This window comes from Osmia bicornis, chromosome 4 (assembly GCF_907164935.1).
Source record: "Osmia bicornis bicornis chromosome 4, iOsmBic2.1, whole genome shotgun sequence".
NCBI lineage: Eukaryota > Metazoa > Arthropoda > Insecta > Hymenoptera > Megachilidae > Osmia > Osmia bicornis.
Window position 1 is genome coordinate 6,723,291 of NC_060219.1, and position 20,868 is coordinate 6,744,158.

The window sequence follows — 20,868 nt, forward strand, 5'->3', positions numbered from 1 at the left end:
CTTGCGTTCCAGCGTCTCCCATTCCGCGGACCACTTATGAAATACTCACCGAGTCGTGACTTGTTTCTCGAAAGGTTCACCAGAAAATTGTGCCGCGAAAAGTAACGACGAGAAAAAGTTTCACGTGAAAAATAACACCGAGTGATTTGTTCACTTTGTTATTTGCGAATTTGAATAGTCTCCGAGTTCAGTGTCACGTTTCAGGATTCAGGAAACTAGTTTTACTTGAAATAATAAATATGAAGCACACGTCCATATATGGTTACATATTTTTGATAAGTCCAACTCTTCTGTTTACAACTCGTCTCGTCCTGAATCTACTTTCCTCATAACTTGACTTCGTTGAACTCAACTTGTAATTCTATAGGGGGAAGAGCAAGTTTTTCATTTGATGTGACTCAGGCTCAGCTTCTTTATTGAATCGGGTTCAACCTTTAGATCCATCAGAATCAACCTTTCAACGATTCCTCTCGATTCAGTGTAGCCTTCTCACGATCAATTTTGATCTAATCTGATCTAATGTTTCCACAGTTCGATTCATTCTAGAGGAACTTTTCCACGACTCAACTCGATTAGATTTAAATTGCTCTTACGAAGAGAGTGTATTTGATCTAAATTATTACTCAAAAGATAATTTTAATTAAACAACAATTTATTTTTTTGTTTCCTTTCTCATTCTCTAATCTTTGACAATAGGTGTTAATTTTGTAAATTACAGTTAATTTTACAAAATTATAATCGTTACACTTTTAAAATAACAGAGAAATTTTCATTCAAGTCTAAAATTTATTATCATTGTAAATCTATTGTACTAATTTGATTAAGAATTAACTTACTTCTTCTAATAAGCCAAGAGCTTAATGATCTCTAAACTATTAAATTAAACTATGTATAACATGTAAAATGATAAATTGATAATAATTCTAATTCTACCATTAGTTGCTTAGAAATGATAGTTTTTTAAGCAAATATATCTATGCTTTTTTAATATATTTTCTCTCTCCAGATGATTGAAAGTATTACCTTAAATCGCACATTTTATAAATTTGTTTCATTTTCTCATACATATTAAATAATTTACATATTTCTTGCAGGCATGCGATAAATGCATAAACTTCCATAATCTAGTCATAAATATTCCCTTGGAAATTATCCTTGATTTCCTTCTAATAAACGGTCACGGTTCACTTGTAGTCGCACCGTACCGAGATCAATTCGTTCGTTGAAAAAAGAAAATCGAAATCGTCTGTCGCAATATCCTCTGTTTCGCGAAACTGCATAATACACAAACACGCCGGCGTTTCTATTCTCGAAGATTATACCGGTCGCTTTTATACCGTGCTGTGTTTCCTGCGTGCCGTATCGGCCGTTGGTTATTTTCCTGCGCCTCGTTCGATGAGCCTGAAAGCGACTTCCATCGAAATTACCAGCTGCATCGTGGCTCGTATTAACAGTCCGCGCAATGGTTTCGTCTCATTTGCAATTACTCCGGCTGAAAGTGGAATTCTCAGGTATACATACGTCGTTAGCAGAGCGTCCACGTGTGTCTCGCTGCTTGTTCCGCGCTCGTTTCCAATGCATGGCGGTTAAGGAATTCCTGATGGTGTTAGGAATATAAAAAAGCGATGAGAATTCCATTCTGATGACTGGTAAACCAGCTGACAGAATTAAAATATCCTTTCACGTCGGTTGTGATATCTTCGACGAAGTGATCAGGACATTAGGAGGATTCGCATTAACGAAAATTGAAAAATAAATAAAAGATTCCAAAATAAAATAGTATAAGATATAGAAAAATCATTAGATAGGTTTATTATTTCTGAAATTTGAAAGATTTGATGATCAATATGATAAAGATTTAGCCCTTTTTATTATTATACAATAATTAAAGAAAGCCTGAAGAGAAGGAAAATTTCTATTGTCTAACAAGCTAGAAATATGCGTGACGAGGAGGCTACCGTAATCAGGTTATTACATATCTTTTATTATGAAATGTTATCAATTGTTGGAAGGCGGTTTGATTATGCAGTCGGCAGTGTGTATAGAGATAACGTTTACTAGGTATATTGAATTATCACTACCAGTGTTGCTTGAAATTGGAATTAATCTAGGATCTAGATTGTTAACTGAATTCCGAGATACAGATCCGGAACATTGAAATATCATTTTACATAGTTATCGGTTATAAACGTTTACAAAGTATCCGATTGCACGGTTGAAACGCGAATATACTTGTTTAAAATGCAAAATTAGTCTGGCTCGTTAAAACCCCTGTAGCGATCGACTTGGTTGTAGCTAACCGAGAGGAGCAGCCTGTTAATTTCGTCGGAGGTATGCTTTCAGTGACCTGGCCATTTAAACTCATCGAACCGGGTCGCTTAATAACCTTATCTCCGATCGTAAAATTGAATCGTCGCATTGATCTATCGTTAAAATGCATTACTTTCGTGGAAGACCTAATCAACGTGTTTCTTCGTGTTCTCTGATTAAAGTGGCAAGAGGATTCTTATCGTTTCTTGCTAATTTAATGCATCATTTTATGGCCGCATTTTCAAGGTATACTCGAGCCATTTACGTTTATTGCAATCATCTACGCTAAATTGTCACAAGAAAACTAACATATCTCGATTAACTCGTTTCTTTTTCTTTGGCTCAATTAATGAGCTACAAATTGATTAGGTTCTACTCTAATGAATGAAAAATGAAACGAAATTTTATAAATGAAGCTTTCAGTTTGCTATCCTGTAGATATTATTAGTAACAAGTAAAATAATAATAGGAAAAATTCATATTCCACTTTTATTCAACGTATGAGTCAACCAGACAGACACCTATGCACGCCTCCGCAATTCTGCATAAAAATTTCAAAAACTCACCTGAACCTGCCTCAACTTTATCTACGTTTAACCATATACGTTGAAACTCTCATTCGTCGAGAAGGATACGTAAAATTTTAGTACCAGATAGTCTTTCCGGTTTTCGCGCAAGCTTCCAAAAGCGTGCAGAAAGCCGCCTTTATCGATCCGCGGTTGGGCTAAGGAGGGTCGCAGGAAGTCTGTTCTTAGATCTCGTTTTATCGGTCCACCCACACGGCGAACCGTGTTCCTGGACAAAGGTAACGGGCCGGTGAACCACTCGAAAAGATTTCCTCTCGGAAAAAGATCGTTCCTCTGGTTGAGACAGGGGCCGGGCAGCTGCAGCTGCCGTCCTAAACCTAGTCTTTGTACCTGTGCCAGGTTGGCAGGTGCTGAGACGAGATACATCTGCTATCCTGCACGTGTCTCGAAGGGATTTCTGCTTGTATCTGTGTGCGCACGAGCAGGTATCCGCTCAGGTTTTGCTCTTTCTATCCACGCGATGGTCAGTCGAAATTGTATTGGTATAGACGGGCACGAAAAAGCCGTGGAACCGGTGTGTGCTCTCGATTGGAACCGTACATGGTGTGTCGAAAAAAAAAATTTCACGATTTAAATCACTGGCCCTGTAGTAGAGTGCTCGATTTCGTTCGTATGTTTGCAATACACTGAACATTTATTTCTGGAGAGACATCATGAAAAGTGGTTTTCGAATTAACGATATAGGTGAGATAATTACTATGTTCGTGGTATATTTAGAGCATCATGTTGGAAATTGAATATTTAAATTTCATCCGTTTCTGTATATTATTGTCCGGTTTGCAAATGATTCTTGAAACACCGAGAGAAATCTGGAAACTTTTGAGACGCAGCTTGTGCAGCAAGGAGGTGCAGAATCTGATCACCTGCTATCGTTGGGTACGCGTGCGGCCAGGTGTCTCGAGAAAAATGGAAAAACGTGAGAGCCAGTAGAGATTAAGGCTCGACCCTTGGTATACCTAATGATAGGGTTCATCGGCACGGTTTCAACATCCTTTTTTTTTCTTTTCGTTCACTCTTCTGCTATCCCTCCGGCTCCAATACACGCATCTGTTTCAAAGGATCTTCAATGAGAGATTGAATTCCTTTATGGTCTACTTGCACGCCTCCTAACAGTTTCACGAGCCAGAGAAATTATTGCTCTCGATCGGACGGTGTAACGTTGTCTGGAAGAAACGTGTGAGAAAGTTGTTTTTTCTAGCGTGAAAAGTGTTATAAAAATTTCTCCTTTAGGACTGGCTACGCCTTCCTATGTTTGACCATATGATTCTTTTAATATCCTCTTGTTCTTTCTTATATTTGTATTTTCGTTTCACATTGTTTATTTGAAGTTTACAAAATTTCATTACAAAATTAGTCTTATCTATGCTACGCGAAATAAATATCCGAACCTTTTGTAGAAATAAAAAAAGAAAACGTCGAAAGGCATCTGCGTGGCGAGCTCGTTATTAGCGGCAGGTGATACCAGCCGCAAGAAGAGAAAAATGCAAATCAGCGTCTGACACGGGACGTGAAAGTTGCATAATGCGTTCGTCCGCGGAGGTCGACACAGGCAACCTTGCAGTTTACATAAATCATCTTCGAATCGTTGCAGAAAAGAAAAAGCGGCTCGTTATGCCTTCCGTAATTGAGACACGTACGACGGAACGAGGAATGTGACGGAGGAGGGAAAAAGGGTGGGTGTCGAACGTTTTTTAATTAACGAATATAATCACGGCTTCGAGCGAAGACAATGGCTCGTGAAAGCGATTCGCGGGTATTGTCGAAGCGGGAACATCGATCGTGGGTCATTAAGGAAGGAAGGCTCGTGACTTTCTTCGGGTGCAGTCATCGGTGTGGAGTAATATCCCGTTCATCGTACTAGAACTATCTTCGGCTTGTTGATCTCCGAATCGCTCCTTTGTGTATCGTCCTGCCTCTTTTCATTGTGCATGGACATTTGTGGGCCGACGAGGGAGATTTTACGCGTCGATTGTTTGACATTTCATTTTAGAACGGAGGGCGCTGATCCGACGGGCACAGCTCCTTTTCCTCGCTTAATTATACCTTTTCGTATACTACACATTGTCTGATTTTGATTGCGATACTCGCTGAATTGAGTGTTGCGATGATTGATACGTTGATACTGATGGGTTTTATTACAGAGCTCAATTTCTTGGCTGGGTATTCTTTGGAAGGGTGTAATATTCACACCCATACACTTTAATAAGAATTATTAAGGATACAAATTTTACTCTTTCATTTTTATTTTTTAATCCTTTGAGAAGCGATCCATTTTTAATTAAAGGATCATTTTGTTTCACATTGGAACAATTATAATTAAAATTTCTTGTATACAGTATCGAGCAAAGTAGGCTTCTTTGGGGAAAATGTTGATCTAGAGGAAGTAGTTTTCAAAATTTTAATTTTGACAATATTAATATGAAAAGTGATTTAGAAAGAAAATAATATAAGTTTTAATTATTGAATATTATAAAATTTAAATACATAATTAAGAAACATGAATAATGAGAAATAGGTACTGTTAAAAGAAATGAAACGTTAATTTTTAAATTTCCTAAGAACTGGAAGCTAGACAGTACCAAAGGATACTCCTTGCTTCATAGCTAAAACACGAGCAAAATTGTCGTCGAAGCACTTTCCACCGCAGAAGCATTCTTCTGGAACGTGCGTTGACCCGTGCCACAATGGCACAAGGTTGCTACAACGATTCGACATTGATAATGAAACGCAGGTACATCGAACCTAATGCCACTGCCCCGTTACATACTTCCGGGCGCGCCTAACTTCGTTTAGCGAAACAGTACACAGAAAGCAACGGAGAAGAAAAATTCCATTGAAATTTTCATTCGTTTTCATTTTACCATACCAATCGAGGGTTAATTCATTTAATAACTAATATCGTCGTCTGCCAAGAAATTTTATGATTCGATGTGCTGCTTTAAATAGAAGGAATTTATTTAAAAAGAGAGAAGCAGCGATTAGATATACATTGCCTGTGTATACGAGGGATTGATTATTTTGAGATTTCTCATTATCTGGCAATGCAAATGATTACCAGTTTCTATGTGTGCGTCGAATAAATTGCATCTCGTTTCTACTGGATATTAATGAGAAGTCTTTAACCTTTCTTTGGTTAAAGTAAACAACGTTCCTTTTGCAAAAATTGTAAAAGAAGCAATCGGGATTCTATATTTATCAGACTGTAGATATGTTTCGACTCTTCGGGAACGCTTCGTTTACATATTTCAGTCTTCGCCGAGACATAAATCCGTTGTCTCGTTAATTTGAATTTGGGACCTGGTTACGAGAATTCCGTTACTTCTTCGACTAAAAGGCAAACAAGAAAATTTCCATCGGTGCGCCATTTTATGACGTGAAAGTGCGATGCATCTCTCCTTCGTCCCAATTTCAATTGTGTGCCAGATGATTTACCTGTCGTACGTAGACTCGCGTCCTGTAGCAGTCATAATTTTATTAACACCTTGATGAGAAGGTGAAAACTACCGTGTCTACTATGGCACAGTTTAATAATTATGTATTTTCTAATGAATGAAACTCTTTCACTTCAAAATTTAAACTCCGCATTTTTTTTTTTTATAGATTTGGGTCATTGTTAACCAGGCTCCATGATTCAAAAATTAAAATAAACAATTAAATAATATACAGAGTAACCTACCTTAATTAATTGCGTTAAGAACGTCAGACTCAAAATATTAGAAATAAAAGATCATTTTTATCGTGTCTTATGTATCTCAGGCTTCAAATGGCTAAAACGGTAGCCATTCGCGTGATAGTAGTTCTGTTAACTTTATCGTTCTGTTATCACGACGGTGGATGTGTGGCTCGTTGTGTGCAATGAGATACGCACAAACATCACACATCAGTTCGTAGCTGCATCCGCACACGTGTGGATATGCGAGTAGCATCCGAAACCGCCCACGCGTCATCTTCTTTGTCTCCTATTACTAAATCGGTCGTTTCGTACGCGATAAGACGCAAATGAGACAACGTATAAATTAGAAGAGCCCTTAATTAACAAGAATAACCGTCTGTTCGCGTGATGCATGCGCGTGTTAATTGACACACAGTGAATGAACCACGTAAATGTCAGACTGACTTTTCGTTCGTTGAATGAAACGACGTTGAAGGTATATGGGGGTGGAAATGTGGGAGGAGATGGATATAAGGATAAATACGTCGTTTGAAATTTTTCAAAGAATCTATTTATTTATTACTCGATATTTATAAAAATCATGCCAATTGATTTTCCATGATAAGAATTAAAATATTCATAGTGTTCTGTTTATCGAAGTCCATGTTTCTTCAAGATATCATTTGTTAGCCATTTCTTCTTAAGCAAGAGACGCCCCATTAATTGTTCCTTCGGTCTCGTATTTCACTGAAGATTTAACGACGCCAGGGTGCATCCTCATTATCATCGAAGATAAATATTGTTCACCCTCGGCATTGTCCTAACGTAGACCGATATTTCATTTCAGAGTCCTGGAACGTTGCATAAAGATGTCGGTGGTGCTGGTACCAAGGTCAGCGGAAAAACGGTCGGCGGTATTGGTACCGCAACCCTCACCACGCTCTCATCCATTAATAATACATCCAACACCAGCAGGAACAAGAACAATCCCGTATCTCAAGAGGTAAGTGACAATTATAAATACCTTTAATCCTTTAGCTATTAGCAGCTTTTTATATATGTAGTGGTTTCGTATTAACCTTTTTGCTATGAAAACTAAAAGCACTCTGGAGTATGCACCGTTAATTTGGCAAAAAAATGCATATCGGTATTAATTAATACGCGAGAATTAGGGAACTCGTCGAAATGATGGATTTGTTATTTTACATTACAATAATTATTAACATGTTTCTATCGTTTAATATTTAGTCATATTTCTATTTTATTTTTAATTTGAAAATAAGTGCACATTGCAAGGTGCACACTGAATTAATACTTGAATGGCGCAAAATTAATAAATATAAAATGTTGATATTAATCTGGATGCAAGTCAAAGAAAATATAGAACTTGGAAGCTTCTTATTTTGAACTCGGTCATAAAAGTATTCAGTAGCATGTACAAGGTGATACAAGGTTCAGAACATAATTATCCTCAATCGATCTCGTTGCCATGCACAGAATTGAGTAACTCGCCTTGACTTGGAACGTCTGCTGTTAAAAAATTGGAACAGGTCGAAGAGGTTCGACCACTTTCCATCGATCTCAGCGTTAATAACGTCTGTTTCAACATTGACGCCAAAATGCGTCACCCTCTCATGTAACTATAATTAAGAAATTTGCGTGAATCATTCCAAAAAAAGAAAAAATGATCGATCAAAATATAGAATAAAAATTATTTCGTCGCAAAGCTTTCAATGATTTAAACTCATAAAAGAAATGCTCTTATCAATGTTTCCACGATACTAGATAAAGAGATATTAAAATAGAGAAAATAAAAATTACTAAACTTCTTATCTCCATGGAAGTAGTACTTCATTCTGAATATACAATTACAAGAAACATAGCGTATCCTGTTTGTCCACGTACACTCGCAATCAAATCAGACTTCCTTACAGAAAATTACGATACAGAGGAAGCAGTACTTTTCAAAATTTTTATTTTAACGATATTAATAATAAAAGTGATTTGTAAACAAAATAATATAAATTTTAATTGTTAAATATTATAATAGTTAATATATAACTGAAAAGTACGAATAGGAAAGTAAATATTAATTCAGATTCTCTCGCGTAAACGTTTGTATACATCTGGTGGGGGGTCATAGACATATACATATATGAGGCCTCTTCTGCTACATTGTCATTTTCCCTGAGGACGCCTACGGGGAAGGGCGGAAACCTGGTACATCATCATTTTCCCTGAGGAAGCCTGATTTGGTCGCGAGTGTACATAGCATGTTCACATTCAATTTCTTCGTTGGTTGTCCGATGATGTAACAGCAATTACAACGAGTTAATTGACACGTGTAATCAAAACAGAAGAAACGAAGGTAAAAGGTACAAACTTAATTTTCGCGATGTAGGTGAAGGAAAATTAGGATTTCTTGATTAGCCAGGTTTCTCTTAATTATTTTCGTTCTTTCCACGAAACAACGTGATTCACTTACGTATATTCATTTCCTTGGTGTAACCACGATAAGATTACGCGTAACTCACCACAGATTGAACTGATTAACAACTGAAAAGAGAGGAGAGGAACTAATCGGAAAGCTGTCGCCTTGAGATGTCGGAATGTCTATCTCTTTTGTCTATTCGCGATCGTGTAGCGAACTGGTCTTATGTAAACGATCAAAGATACTTTGTTAGTATCCTATGCTAAGCTGCTATAACGTAAAAAATGCACTTATGGTTTATGCTCGTGTGTCTGGCCTTGCTGCTGAGCTTAACTCTTTGAATATGATTTCAGTTGCCAACCTGTGAGAGTAGTTCCTCAGCATAATATCCATCATTGAAGTAATTAGGTGGGGTCAAGGAGATATGATCCATCCTCAAAATGATGTGGACTGGGGAATTTCTCTCTTCTGAAATTCTGAGAATCTAAGGTTCTAGTATTCCAAGGTTCTCAGACTTTAAGTTATACATTTCTAAAATTCTCAAATTCCAATATTCTCAGATTTTAGGTTTTAATATTCAAAATTTCCCAAATACCAGAATTCTAAGATTTGAGGTTTTAAAATTCTAAAATTCCTAAATATCAGAATTCTAAGATTTTAGATCCTAAAATTCCAAGATTTCAAAATTTGAAGATTCGGAAATTCTAAGATAAGATTGAAGACTAAAATAGCAAAATCTGACTGCTTATTTTTCTATCACCCTGTATGTTACAACTCTTCGAGCTAGAAATTATCCCGTATTCAAAGAGTTGAAAACTTTCATAATTCTCAAATTCAGGAGAGGTAGTTGTATTTTACTTTTACCGATCTCGCTAATCCGTATCCATCAGTTCAAACTAGTATACATATTTATGCGCTTTCTACGTTGAATAGTAGACAGGCTAGACGTGATACGTACAATTCGACGTTTCAGGAGGCACGGTTCACGATTTCACGAAATAAAAGAGCATTTTTCATTTGATTTGTTCGGGTCCATCGGGTCTCCGTGTCCCTTTCACGTATCACACAGCTGCAGGATTGAATAAGCGTGATCGATGCGTACACTTTCCAAACTTTCCAAGCTCAATAGAAACCACTCGATATTTTACTTTGTGTTGCTCTACCTGTCGATGATAATCTAACAGGTAGAAACTGTCTATATTTATTTCAACGATGGTGAACCAAGGGTGAACGACGAATCGAGCGGAAAGGCTGAGTAATTTCTTTTTTTCACAAAGATTACATAATTTTCTCCACGTGACAAACAGGTGGTCTTGAAACAAGGAAATGAAACAAAAATGTATTATTTTGAATAAGAAACTTAAAATTTGCAAATTGGAAGCTTGACATTTAAAATTTACAAATTATTATTCTTAATAATTAGAAATTTTCAATATTTCTTGCAACAAATTGTTGCTTTAAAATGTTTTCAAAAAGTACAGTAGGCGTTTGTTAATTCCTCGTTAGAAAAGCGTCACAGAAACAGAAGAATTGTAAACGAGGCACGTAAACCACTGACGCTCGATAATTCCCCGGTTTTAGAAGTGCTCGCTTCCAAAGCTCGAAATGCGGGGAATTATCGAGCGTTTACTGTATCTATCATCTTGTGGAAAAAATCATAACGAATTAATATAATTATCATTTTATTTTTTTTAATGACACGTGAGGTTATTTGCGAATATTACAACCACCATGGAAAAAAGTTACACAGACCGAAGAAAGTACTTCTTTTAATTGAAAATTCTAGAATTAACGAGATGCTCGAGGCTTTTACTGCCCTCTTTTACCTTAATGTTCAGCTGCACTCAACAGATTCTACATTCAGCGTTCTGCTCGTTTTCGTTATGCACCTCTTTGTTCGTTTCTTTCGTGGTTCTTTCCTTAAGAGATATTACACAAGAGACTTTCGAACACAGCGAAACATTCAGCTGGAATTACCTTCAATTCAGCAGACAGTTTAGTTAAAAACCGAGATATCTTGCCTGCTACATTTTGTTTATTAAGCGTATCACGATAAAGTTACGGTGCTTTAACCCTTGGAAAACGATGAGTTTGTAGTTTTTATCACGCACATTTCGAGCTGTGATAAAAACATCACTGTTGTAATTGTGTACGGTTATCGGGATGTAAATTTCACCGCAGCATGAAATATGCACACAAGTTCGACGTTGAACGTATTAATAGACTTGTTACGTTCTACGCAGTGTGTCACGAGCGTCATGCACCCATAAGGAGGCTTCGCATAAACCATAAACGTGCTTGGCACACTGTAACTCGATCGTCCGGCATTGTATCTCGGGTTTCGCGATAGCATAAATATGCTACCTGCGGAGCAGGCCCGATGTTAACAATCCTAGGTAAAAGTAACATAACGCCGGACAATTCAGCATGCTGGTTAACCTTTTCGCTGCGAAACACGTATATATACGTCCTGGAAAATTGTCATTACACAGGGCGTATGTAAACTAGCAACTTTTCAAAAAATTTAATTAAAACAATTTAAGTAGTCATTTTTAATCGGTACACCATGGAAAGCTGACATTTCATAGGTCCACGTTTCAGTTAACTTGACCAGTTTTTAGTAGCACAATTAGGGAGCTGAGAAGGGTGGAAGCGACCCCCTCCTCACTCATTAACCCTTTGACTACTGAGTATTCTAGGCTTAAACGTTCTGCGTGTACGAAATCAGAATTAAATCAATAATACTTATCACTTTTTATTTTATTTCTCAAATTACTTTTCATTTTGTTTCCCCTCATTGTTAATTACATCATTATAATTTGATAACATATGGTGTGTAATTAGTAATATGCATTGATAACTTATTTAATTATGATCAAGATATACAGGAAACAAACTATGAACGCATATTTAGTAATTAAAGGGTTAAGAAATTAAGCATTTGAAATATTTTCTAATATCTCAAATAACATTGACGGAATAAATTACAGAATGATAAAAATTAGTTTTGGCCCCCCTATGGGACAGTGTAGTTGGACCACTGCCATCGTTGTTCAAGGGTTAAAGACGATTACAAAAATCGTCCACATTGTTGGGTTCCTCTGTAAAGCTGGTGCATAACTTCGAATCGTTGAATAATGGTCGAGTTAAACGTTACTCCGTTATACGTATGTGGTCACGAGGATACGATTTGTTGCGGCATACTTTTCGCAGCGAAACAAAAGAACCAACCGTGTACGTAACTTAAAGCTTCTTATTCATCGAACGAAGAAGTATGCAATATATGCAATCACAACTTGTAATTCGTCGAAGACATTTAACATTGACTTATACGACGGAGGAATGACTCTTCTCTAGCAATTAATCCTTACTCGGCGTACGATCATTAATCACTCGGTTAATTGGAGTTGGTTTGAAAAATTTTTCGTTATAGGCGAAACGAACGACCTCGTGCAAGTAGTGCATCAAAAAAATACGTGGTTCTCGTGTAAAAAGCACTTCGCAACCGTTCATATGAAAGTATAATACTGGCATAGAAAGTTAGAAGCCGTGGATGTTTAATGGTTTGAACTTTTCCTCTTTGTCTCGAGGATCTCAGGGGTGTAGGACTCGTGAATTGGATTTCTTTATCTTCTCAAAGTCTGGAATCCGTTAATAACTCGAGAAGAAGGCACGATTCTAGGTTGAGATATTCCATTATGCTCCAGTTAATTAATTAATTGATAGCGTGTAACGAGTTGCGCTAATGGCGCGAAAATTCATTTTACAATCCGTGAAGTTGTTCCAGAAAAGATAAACGGATCGTATAAAACCTCGAACTGTAAACATTGAAAATTTAATTATGATATACTTATGGTCTTTATACATGCGAATTACGATATACTAAATAATAAATTAAACATATGTTCTATTTAGAGACCGTAAGTATTTCTTAAGTAATTGTAATAAAACTTTTAATATTAAAATTTAAGATAGAAGTTAGCGAGTTCTTTTTAGGTTTATTCCCTCCTGGGAACGTTGCCGGGTGTATTACTTTTAAAAAGATGACATTTCAAAAAATTTTATTCTCACATCGCCCAAGGGGGTAGAATCTTCTTGGTTTTAAGGTTAATTGTCTGCGTTAGAAATTTCCACCTAAAACCTTTGCTATACCGTGAATATCACAATCGTGTCAGATATAATAAAAGACTCAAACGAATGAGTCAATTACACAGGGAACCAATGAGTAGTGAAATATTATTAGTAGCGACGGATTCGAGTAGCTCGCAAGTATGTTTTGAACATTGATTAGATTCGAACCCTTGACATTTAATTCCACGTCAATTGGACTTCATTTTAAATGTCGAAATTAATTTGAAATCATTGCAAATACAATCGTTGAAATATTACTGTTTCTAAATAAAAATATTATAATATTATAATAGTATGCTTTTGAGTACAAAAATGTTCTAATATTCTAATATCTAATATTCCGATATTCTATTGTTCTAATATTCTGATATTCTAATATTCTAATATCTAATATTACAATTAACTGAAATTTCTAAATAGATGGTAAACTTAATCCCATCCGTAGTTGCCAGGCTGTCCGATAGACAGGTCCTGAGGCGATGCCTGAAAATCACGGCCAGGTGAACCGTTGCGTTGATTAGCCATTTGTCGTGTGTATTGACCGGGTCCCCCTATGGTGGAAACACCATAGCTAACACAGGCGTTTTCTCTTCACCTACGCGCGCGCGTGTAAATCGATGTGGCCTCCTCGTACGTGCCACACCGATTTACCGTTATCTCCATACGCACTTTGACTTTATGCGCTCGTGCATATGTGGGTCTCTCGGGTGCGCTTATACCTATGCTAATGGAGATATCCATTTGTTCGGTCGATTATAAGACTGTGGACAGAAACCGATGAAAGATACGCGACAGTATAGAGACCACCTACAAAGACTGAATTTCCCTTCAATTGCTAAGGGTAAATCATTTTTCACCTTTATGGTTTTAATAAATTATAAGAAACGTCCTTGCTGTAAGTTCAAGTAAATTTCAATATTGTTAATTGGAAACTTGATAACTTACAAATCCTTGAACTCGATTCTTGCACGCGTAGCGATAGAGAAACCCCGCGGATTAGCATTAGAAATCTGTAAAATAGAATTACTCAGTATTCATTGCGTAACGGTACAGTGGCAAATCTGTTGGTAAATCAAACTTGAACAGCAAAGTGAAGCAAAATATACTAATTCAATTTCAATTGAATTAAACAACTGTTTATTACAATTCCAAGAGAAGAATATGTAAAATAAAACTGGATTGATTCTATTTTCCATGTATTAAAAGTTGCGATAAATTATCACGGTCCTATCTCGTGATATCTGAGCACGTTCGCTACCAAACGTCACACATGACGTTCATCAAAATTCTAAAAATTCGATACTTGAATCGTGGAAAGCGACTTTTTCCTCGAATAGACTAAAATTATGATTCAGTCTATGCGGAGATTCTCCTGTTCCATGAATAAAGGAAAACCGCAATCAGAGGTGAATTCCAGGTAATTACGGGACACGGAGACGGAAATTATAGCAGAGGAACGCATGTGTGTCACTCGTTCATGATTCACTGAAACGGGAATCGATTTTAAAAGGTCGTCGAAAGTTGATTTATGGGTAAGACCAACGTTGAATTCGTTCAAATATGCATTATGCCGAGTCGATTTACACTGTTCTTTCGACTCGTGTCTCTCGGTTAGTACCTGAATAGACTTCTTGAAATCATCGTGAACATATGCTCATGTGAATGATAATGAAGCCGTCGTTCTATTGTGCTCTACTCAAAATAGAGAATCACTAGCTCGAATCACTTTATCGTTCGATAATGAGACACCTGGGTATTCAGTACTTAAATTTCAATCCGTTGTGTAATTTCTATTTTTTTTTTTCTTCGACGTTGAATGCATTGTGTATTCTTCTAAAATATTGAGAAACATAATTTCGTAATTCCATTCACGAACAGAGTTCCTTGCATCGTCTGTCTGTTTACTTGGAATAAAAATGAATAAAATTTTGTTAAGTGTAAAAAAATACTAAGATAAATTCTCTTTCTTGGCTCGACTACTAAATTTTTGTTCTTCATATGTTTCTGCCATAGAATATAAAAGTAGCTCGTATGAAAATTAGAAATAAATAGACTGACAAATTTTATTTTGATTTTGAAAAGGAAATAATTAAATTCATCAATTGGATAGATTAATATTTCGTTAAGTCTTGCTTTTATTAATCGCAAAAACGATCGGGACTTTCTAATTCGATAGAGACACGTTTATTAGGAGGTGCAATTGCTACGTTTCGTTCCTTGTTATTGCACTTGGCGATAGATGCACGGAGTGCATAGATAGAAATCACAATTACGCCTTTGTAAACGTTGCTTGACGCCGGTAAGTGGCGGTATGCATGTGTGTTTGAACTGACAAAAGGACAATGAACCATACCAGTAGCTTCGTAGCCGTCCGGTGCGTCTAGATAAACTACTTTTGGTTATCAGTGAAATTATGTTCCCCCTTCGTGTCCATATTTCACGCGATTTTTTTTATAAAGCCTTCGAAGTTTGTATTTATATGTAATTTAGAAGAAAATATCGCAAAACTTTATTAATCAACTTGAACGAAACCTTATGGATTTATAGAGTGATTGATGATATCTTTTTTTTGGATACATAAAAAAAAAAAATATGAAAAATAAAATGCATAAACGTGTCTCTGCATCGTCGCTCGGGGGTAATTAAATTTACATTTAATTATAAAATTCTCCTGGGAATATTTCATTCTCCGTTCGCGAGAGAGGAACGAAGTCAGAGGAAGAACGTCAAAGAATCAGCAGATTTTCAGATTTAATGAACAACCGAGTGCTCGAATAAATGACATCGATTCTTGTTCACGTGCAACGGGTCAAGTGGTTCAAGTCAGCCATTCCGCTAATTAAAGACGAGGACTGTACTCTCTGCAGTGGTCCCGCATCAACCGATACGGATGGATGCTTCTCGAGATTGCATCCTCCGCTGTCGTTGATGGAACTTTGTACATTAATCGGTACGGGTTGAGCACCGGCACTGTTGTGCCTCTCTCATCATTATGTCTCGATAATTACAGTTTTTGTGGAAACCTTGAACGAGAGGGCACAACGTAATCGGTGTGTTACGAGTCTTTTGTGACCGTGCAACGCACAACTGCTTTCCACGATGAAAGAACCATGACTGATCGTGTATATTAACCCTTTGACTGCGACTTCCAGACGGAAAGAAAAAAAAACTGAGATACAATAGCAGCGGTTATTAGAAAAGTATAAAAAATTGGACGCTTTTTATAGCACTTTATATATCGGCGAGAAATCGTCAGCGACGAGTATATATTGATATATTGTTAAAAATGAATCAGAATGAAAGGATTAATTTCACTGTATATTCTTAGATCGTCGCTGACACGATTGTCGAGGGTCACGAAATTAACCTTTGAACGGCAGACCATGGAGAGAGGACCAATTTTAATTCCATTTCATATTGTTATCTTTTTTTAAATTTTATTTTGTTCCTTCAAAAGCTATTCTTTTATAAATTATATATTTAACTTTTCTCGTATATATTTTGCAAGTTTGGGTCTCGATTGATCCAGACTCTGCTATTCAAGGATTACCATTTCTGATTCTCCAATTACCAATTGTGAAAGTGGATTAGTTTGAAATTTAATCGAACGAGTTATCTTCTCATCTTCCAGGATCCTTTCCTTTTTCTTACATAACGCGGACGGTTAGGGATGACCTGTCCGTATCGACCTCGCTTCCGGTGGGCTGTACGACAACCCGTCACGTGACTTCCGTCAGCTCGTTTGCGCGTTTACACGGCAAACAATGTGCATTTCCATACGCACTGGTCGCATACGAAAGATGCGTTTACTTGTGCCCTACCCACCATCGCGAACGAACCCGAGTTGTTTGGGTTCGATGGAATAAAAACATTGAGATTTCTTTACGATCCGTATGAACGATGAATATCAATGCGTGATTAAACATTTTTGTCACATATGACTAGAAGATTAAGGCAAGATTTGTTTATAATATGGTTCATATGATTGCAAAGTAGGGTCATCAGCAAGTATAATCATATGGAGAATAGAGCTATTAGGTTGCTGCATATTTTGCATAAGGCTTGGTATATAAAATTATTCTGAAGTTTATCGCATTATATTCGAGTATCGAGGTATAATAAATAATTCTTCCGACTGTAATTTGTAATACTATATTAACATTAGTATTATACTAATACTGTGAGATAGACTTGTCAGGAACTTGGAGCAAAAGGGGTGCAGTTTGATCTTTGACAATTTTTTAGTTACTAAACATTTACAAAAAGTTTAAATAAAAATTTATCAATATATCTGAAAAAGTAAAAGCAATAATTTTATAAATATTTTTCTTTAATTTATTCGAAGTTGGAAAAATGTAACTGCACCTATTTAATTGCAAGGTCCTCTGCTAGAAAATTATCGATCGTGTTCCTAATAATAAGTGGCAATTGATACAAAATTATCGGCTTTCTCTTAAGCTGGAATAAAAAATTACCGTCTATGTTTTCTTGCTTCTTATTCGTTTAAACTAGTTTCTGTGAAACGAAATCAGGAGAGACATGAATAGAAACATTCTCGTAAAACCATCTGTCGCTTTATCGAGGTGTTATTTCAATAAAATACAATAATAATTTCACATAGTTAGTCGAGGTTGTGTATTACATTCAGGAAGAATCATAAGATGTCTTGAAACTATTATGGAAGTCGTACACGGTATTACAGTAGCGTTAATTAATTTTAACGACCCTCCGAACAAAACGATTAAATGGTCTGGCTAAGTTTAATTACTTTCGTTAATTATCAAACGATGAAACGTGAAAAGAGAACGTCTGGGTAATTATTGTAATAAAACTGACTTAGTTTTAACCGCGATTTATGTTCTATAAAATGTCGTGCGGTTAATTAGAAACATTGAAAGTTGAATAATCACACGATCGACTCGCAATTAATAGACTTGCAATTTATCTTGATTTTTTTCATTTTTCAATCATCGATATCTTTGAGCATTTTTGCATGAAATTTAATTGCATTTTGATATTTCAATCATTCAAGTGGATAATTGTGACATAAATACATACACCATGACAGAAAGGCAGCGCGATTAATGTTTTCCGGCTTTTCTAAAGTGAATGTCTTCTTCTGGTGTGTGTGTCAAGGCCTTAAAACTGTACTTCTTTATTGCAAAGATTGGCAAGTCAGCGTTTCGCGAGTTTCGATGAAAATACATACACTGTTCCGAGCTACTTTTGTTTGGTGTCGTGGAAAACGGAAGTAGGTCAGTCAGCAAATTCTTTATCGCTGCTTGTTTCAATATCGCGAGTACAAATAAGAATATCCCGATAGCTGCAGTTTCGTAAGTGGTACAGAAGATTCCTTGTAAAGAAATATCGATAGATAATACGATAAAAATATTGAACATTAAACAACTCCACACGGAAGTCGATATCTTTGATTTCTTCTTCAAAAGAAATTTTTTGAATAAATCTTTTCTATTACAAAATGCACCGAGATCAATGCTCCTAAGTTAACGACAAGAAAAAAAGAACCATCCACTTTCGGTAAGCGATTGCTTTCTGCAATGCGATCCTTTTGCATTCGTCGCGGGTCTTTTTGGACACGCTCCAAATTCTTTTCGCCGTTTAATCGCACTTCGAGCGTTCCTCTGACGGAAATGCTGTCCGTCAACGAGGATCGCCGGACACGCGAAAAGGGAGAAAAACCTCGAAATTCGACGCGTTTCTTACGGTTTCAGTATTCTTCGTTCACACGTGTCAAAGTGACATACGAGGGGGACGTTTGTGTAACACGTGTGTGCACTCGCTATGCATGTGGTTTTTCGAAGGAACACATCCGGCTGCGTTCTGTGGTCAGCTCCCGAAAATTGGTGTCGTTTAACTCCTTACCTCATGATGTCCTATATGTGGCAATTTTTATTTATTTTTTATGTAATGTGTACACCACACTCTGATATATATTATACATACACCCGCAATTAAATTGGGCTTTCCTAAGGAAAATAGCGATCTAGAAAAAAGAGAACTTCGCAAAATCCTAATTTTGACGATATTAACTCTCGGATGACGGACCATGGAGAAAACCACAATGTTAATTTAATTTTGTATTTTATTTTCTAAATCTTATCTACACTGCTTCTTTAAAAATTATTCTTCCAATATATGAAACTCTTTTATAGAACATAATTTTTCTTTTGAAAGTTGTTTATCATTAATTTATCACTTTTAGAAGTTCATAAGTATATATTTTTTCAAAATAAAAGAATCATGCAACAAAGAGTTGATGCATGGCAATGCTATTCATTAGTCATGTTTCTTCGAGAAACTACTATCAATTACGATCTCTGATGATACTTTTCTCTAAATAGAGATTATTCAATAGAAACAGCATGCGTTTCGGTGAAAGTCATGCATTCACTTAGCCAAATAGTGGATAATTATGATCTAGCCAATGATTGCTTTCGCTAATGATCAGTTATTCACGCCAGTGGGACTGATTAATACGTTTTGTAATCGTCGGTTCTTTCGATTCGATCGTTTATTACTTTTATTTCAATTTGGAATAAAGAAAGTGAGCATAATAATACTGCTTCGTTAAACATACCATTATTTCGAATATCACTTGATACTTATTGTGAAGCTAGGTGTCTATAAATTCATAAATCCAAGAAAAGATATTGAAATAATGGTCACGTATGTTTCAAAAGGCCGTCATATAAACTGTGTTATTTCCGATTGAAAATTTCATCGACCAGTCAGTATATCTTCAAGTACTTATAATTCATGACACGATGAAGCTTCGATAATGCAGCGTGTAATCGTTTCTTTGTTCCCTGGGAAACAACCTTCCCATTAACGTGCCACCTCTGCATTTGATTATTACGAAGAAATATTCTTCTAAATATATTCCCGTTCGAAAACAACCTACCAATGATATCGCAGAATAATTTTCATCAGGAATTACGATGCAGTTATTTGGCTGCTCTTGGTAGTTCCATCATTAACTAACATAACAGAAATTGCTATTTCATCTCGAATAACACCTTCTTTCGCCATTACTGCTCGCAAAAAAGTAGCACACCATACACGGTACCCGGACAAGGAAGCGATTAAGCGGTCCTGTCAAAAATCATCGGAACCTGATTGATCAGTCGCATCAATTTACACCTCGAATACAAATGATCGTCAGAAAAAAAAAATAAGAAGTTTGAATAATCCCCTACGAGTAAATAGCACGATGGTATCAATTCAGACACGTCATTATCGTCCTTCGCAAGACTGCATTATCTATCCATCATCCTCGTGAAAAGCAACGAAAACCCGCTATTTGTTCCCGTACGTTGATTCGACGATCGAAGCGTACGTACTACACGTCGATTGATGCATTAAGATTCCGTTACAAGCTCGTCGATCGAACGAACGCAACGCGAGGAAGAGAAGAGGACTCGGCTTCTCCTCGATGATGCTACGAGGTAAACGTTGGCCCGATCGAAGACAATGGAAAGTGGAAAGACAATCGAACGAACGTCAAGCCCGTGGAAGCCTTTCATTGCCCAACAGCACAACATACGTTGCTTCTGCATATTGAAATTCAATCGGGCTGCCGTATCTTGGATGCCTTTGTCGTCCGTGTCGTAGGACGATGCCGACACAATTTCCGTTTTGTCCATGAGAATTCGAATACCGTGTTCCTTTTCACGATCTAAGGAGAGAATAATTACGCTACACCTCGGTTAGTGGTCTCAGATTTTACTTAATACGCG

At 36.6% G+C, this 20,868-nt stretch overlaps 1 protein-coding gene across 2 annotated transcripts in view; it reads left to right on the forward strand.

The window, feature by feature from the left end:
* The window catches only part of LOC114881279 (probable serine/threonine-protein kinase dyrk2), a 166,576-nt gene that overhangs the window by 128,105 nt on the left and 17,603 nt on the right, over positions 1 to 20,868 (forward strand). For both annotated transcript variants that reach the window (XM_029198022.2, XM_029198027.2), the window contains one exon: positions 7,397 to 7,552. In XM_029198022.2, the coding sequence (XP_029053855.1) occupies positions 7,397 to 7,552 (156 nt within the window). The remainder of the gene's footprint in view (positions 1 to 7,396; positions 7,553 to 20,868) is intronic.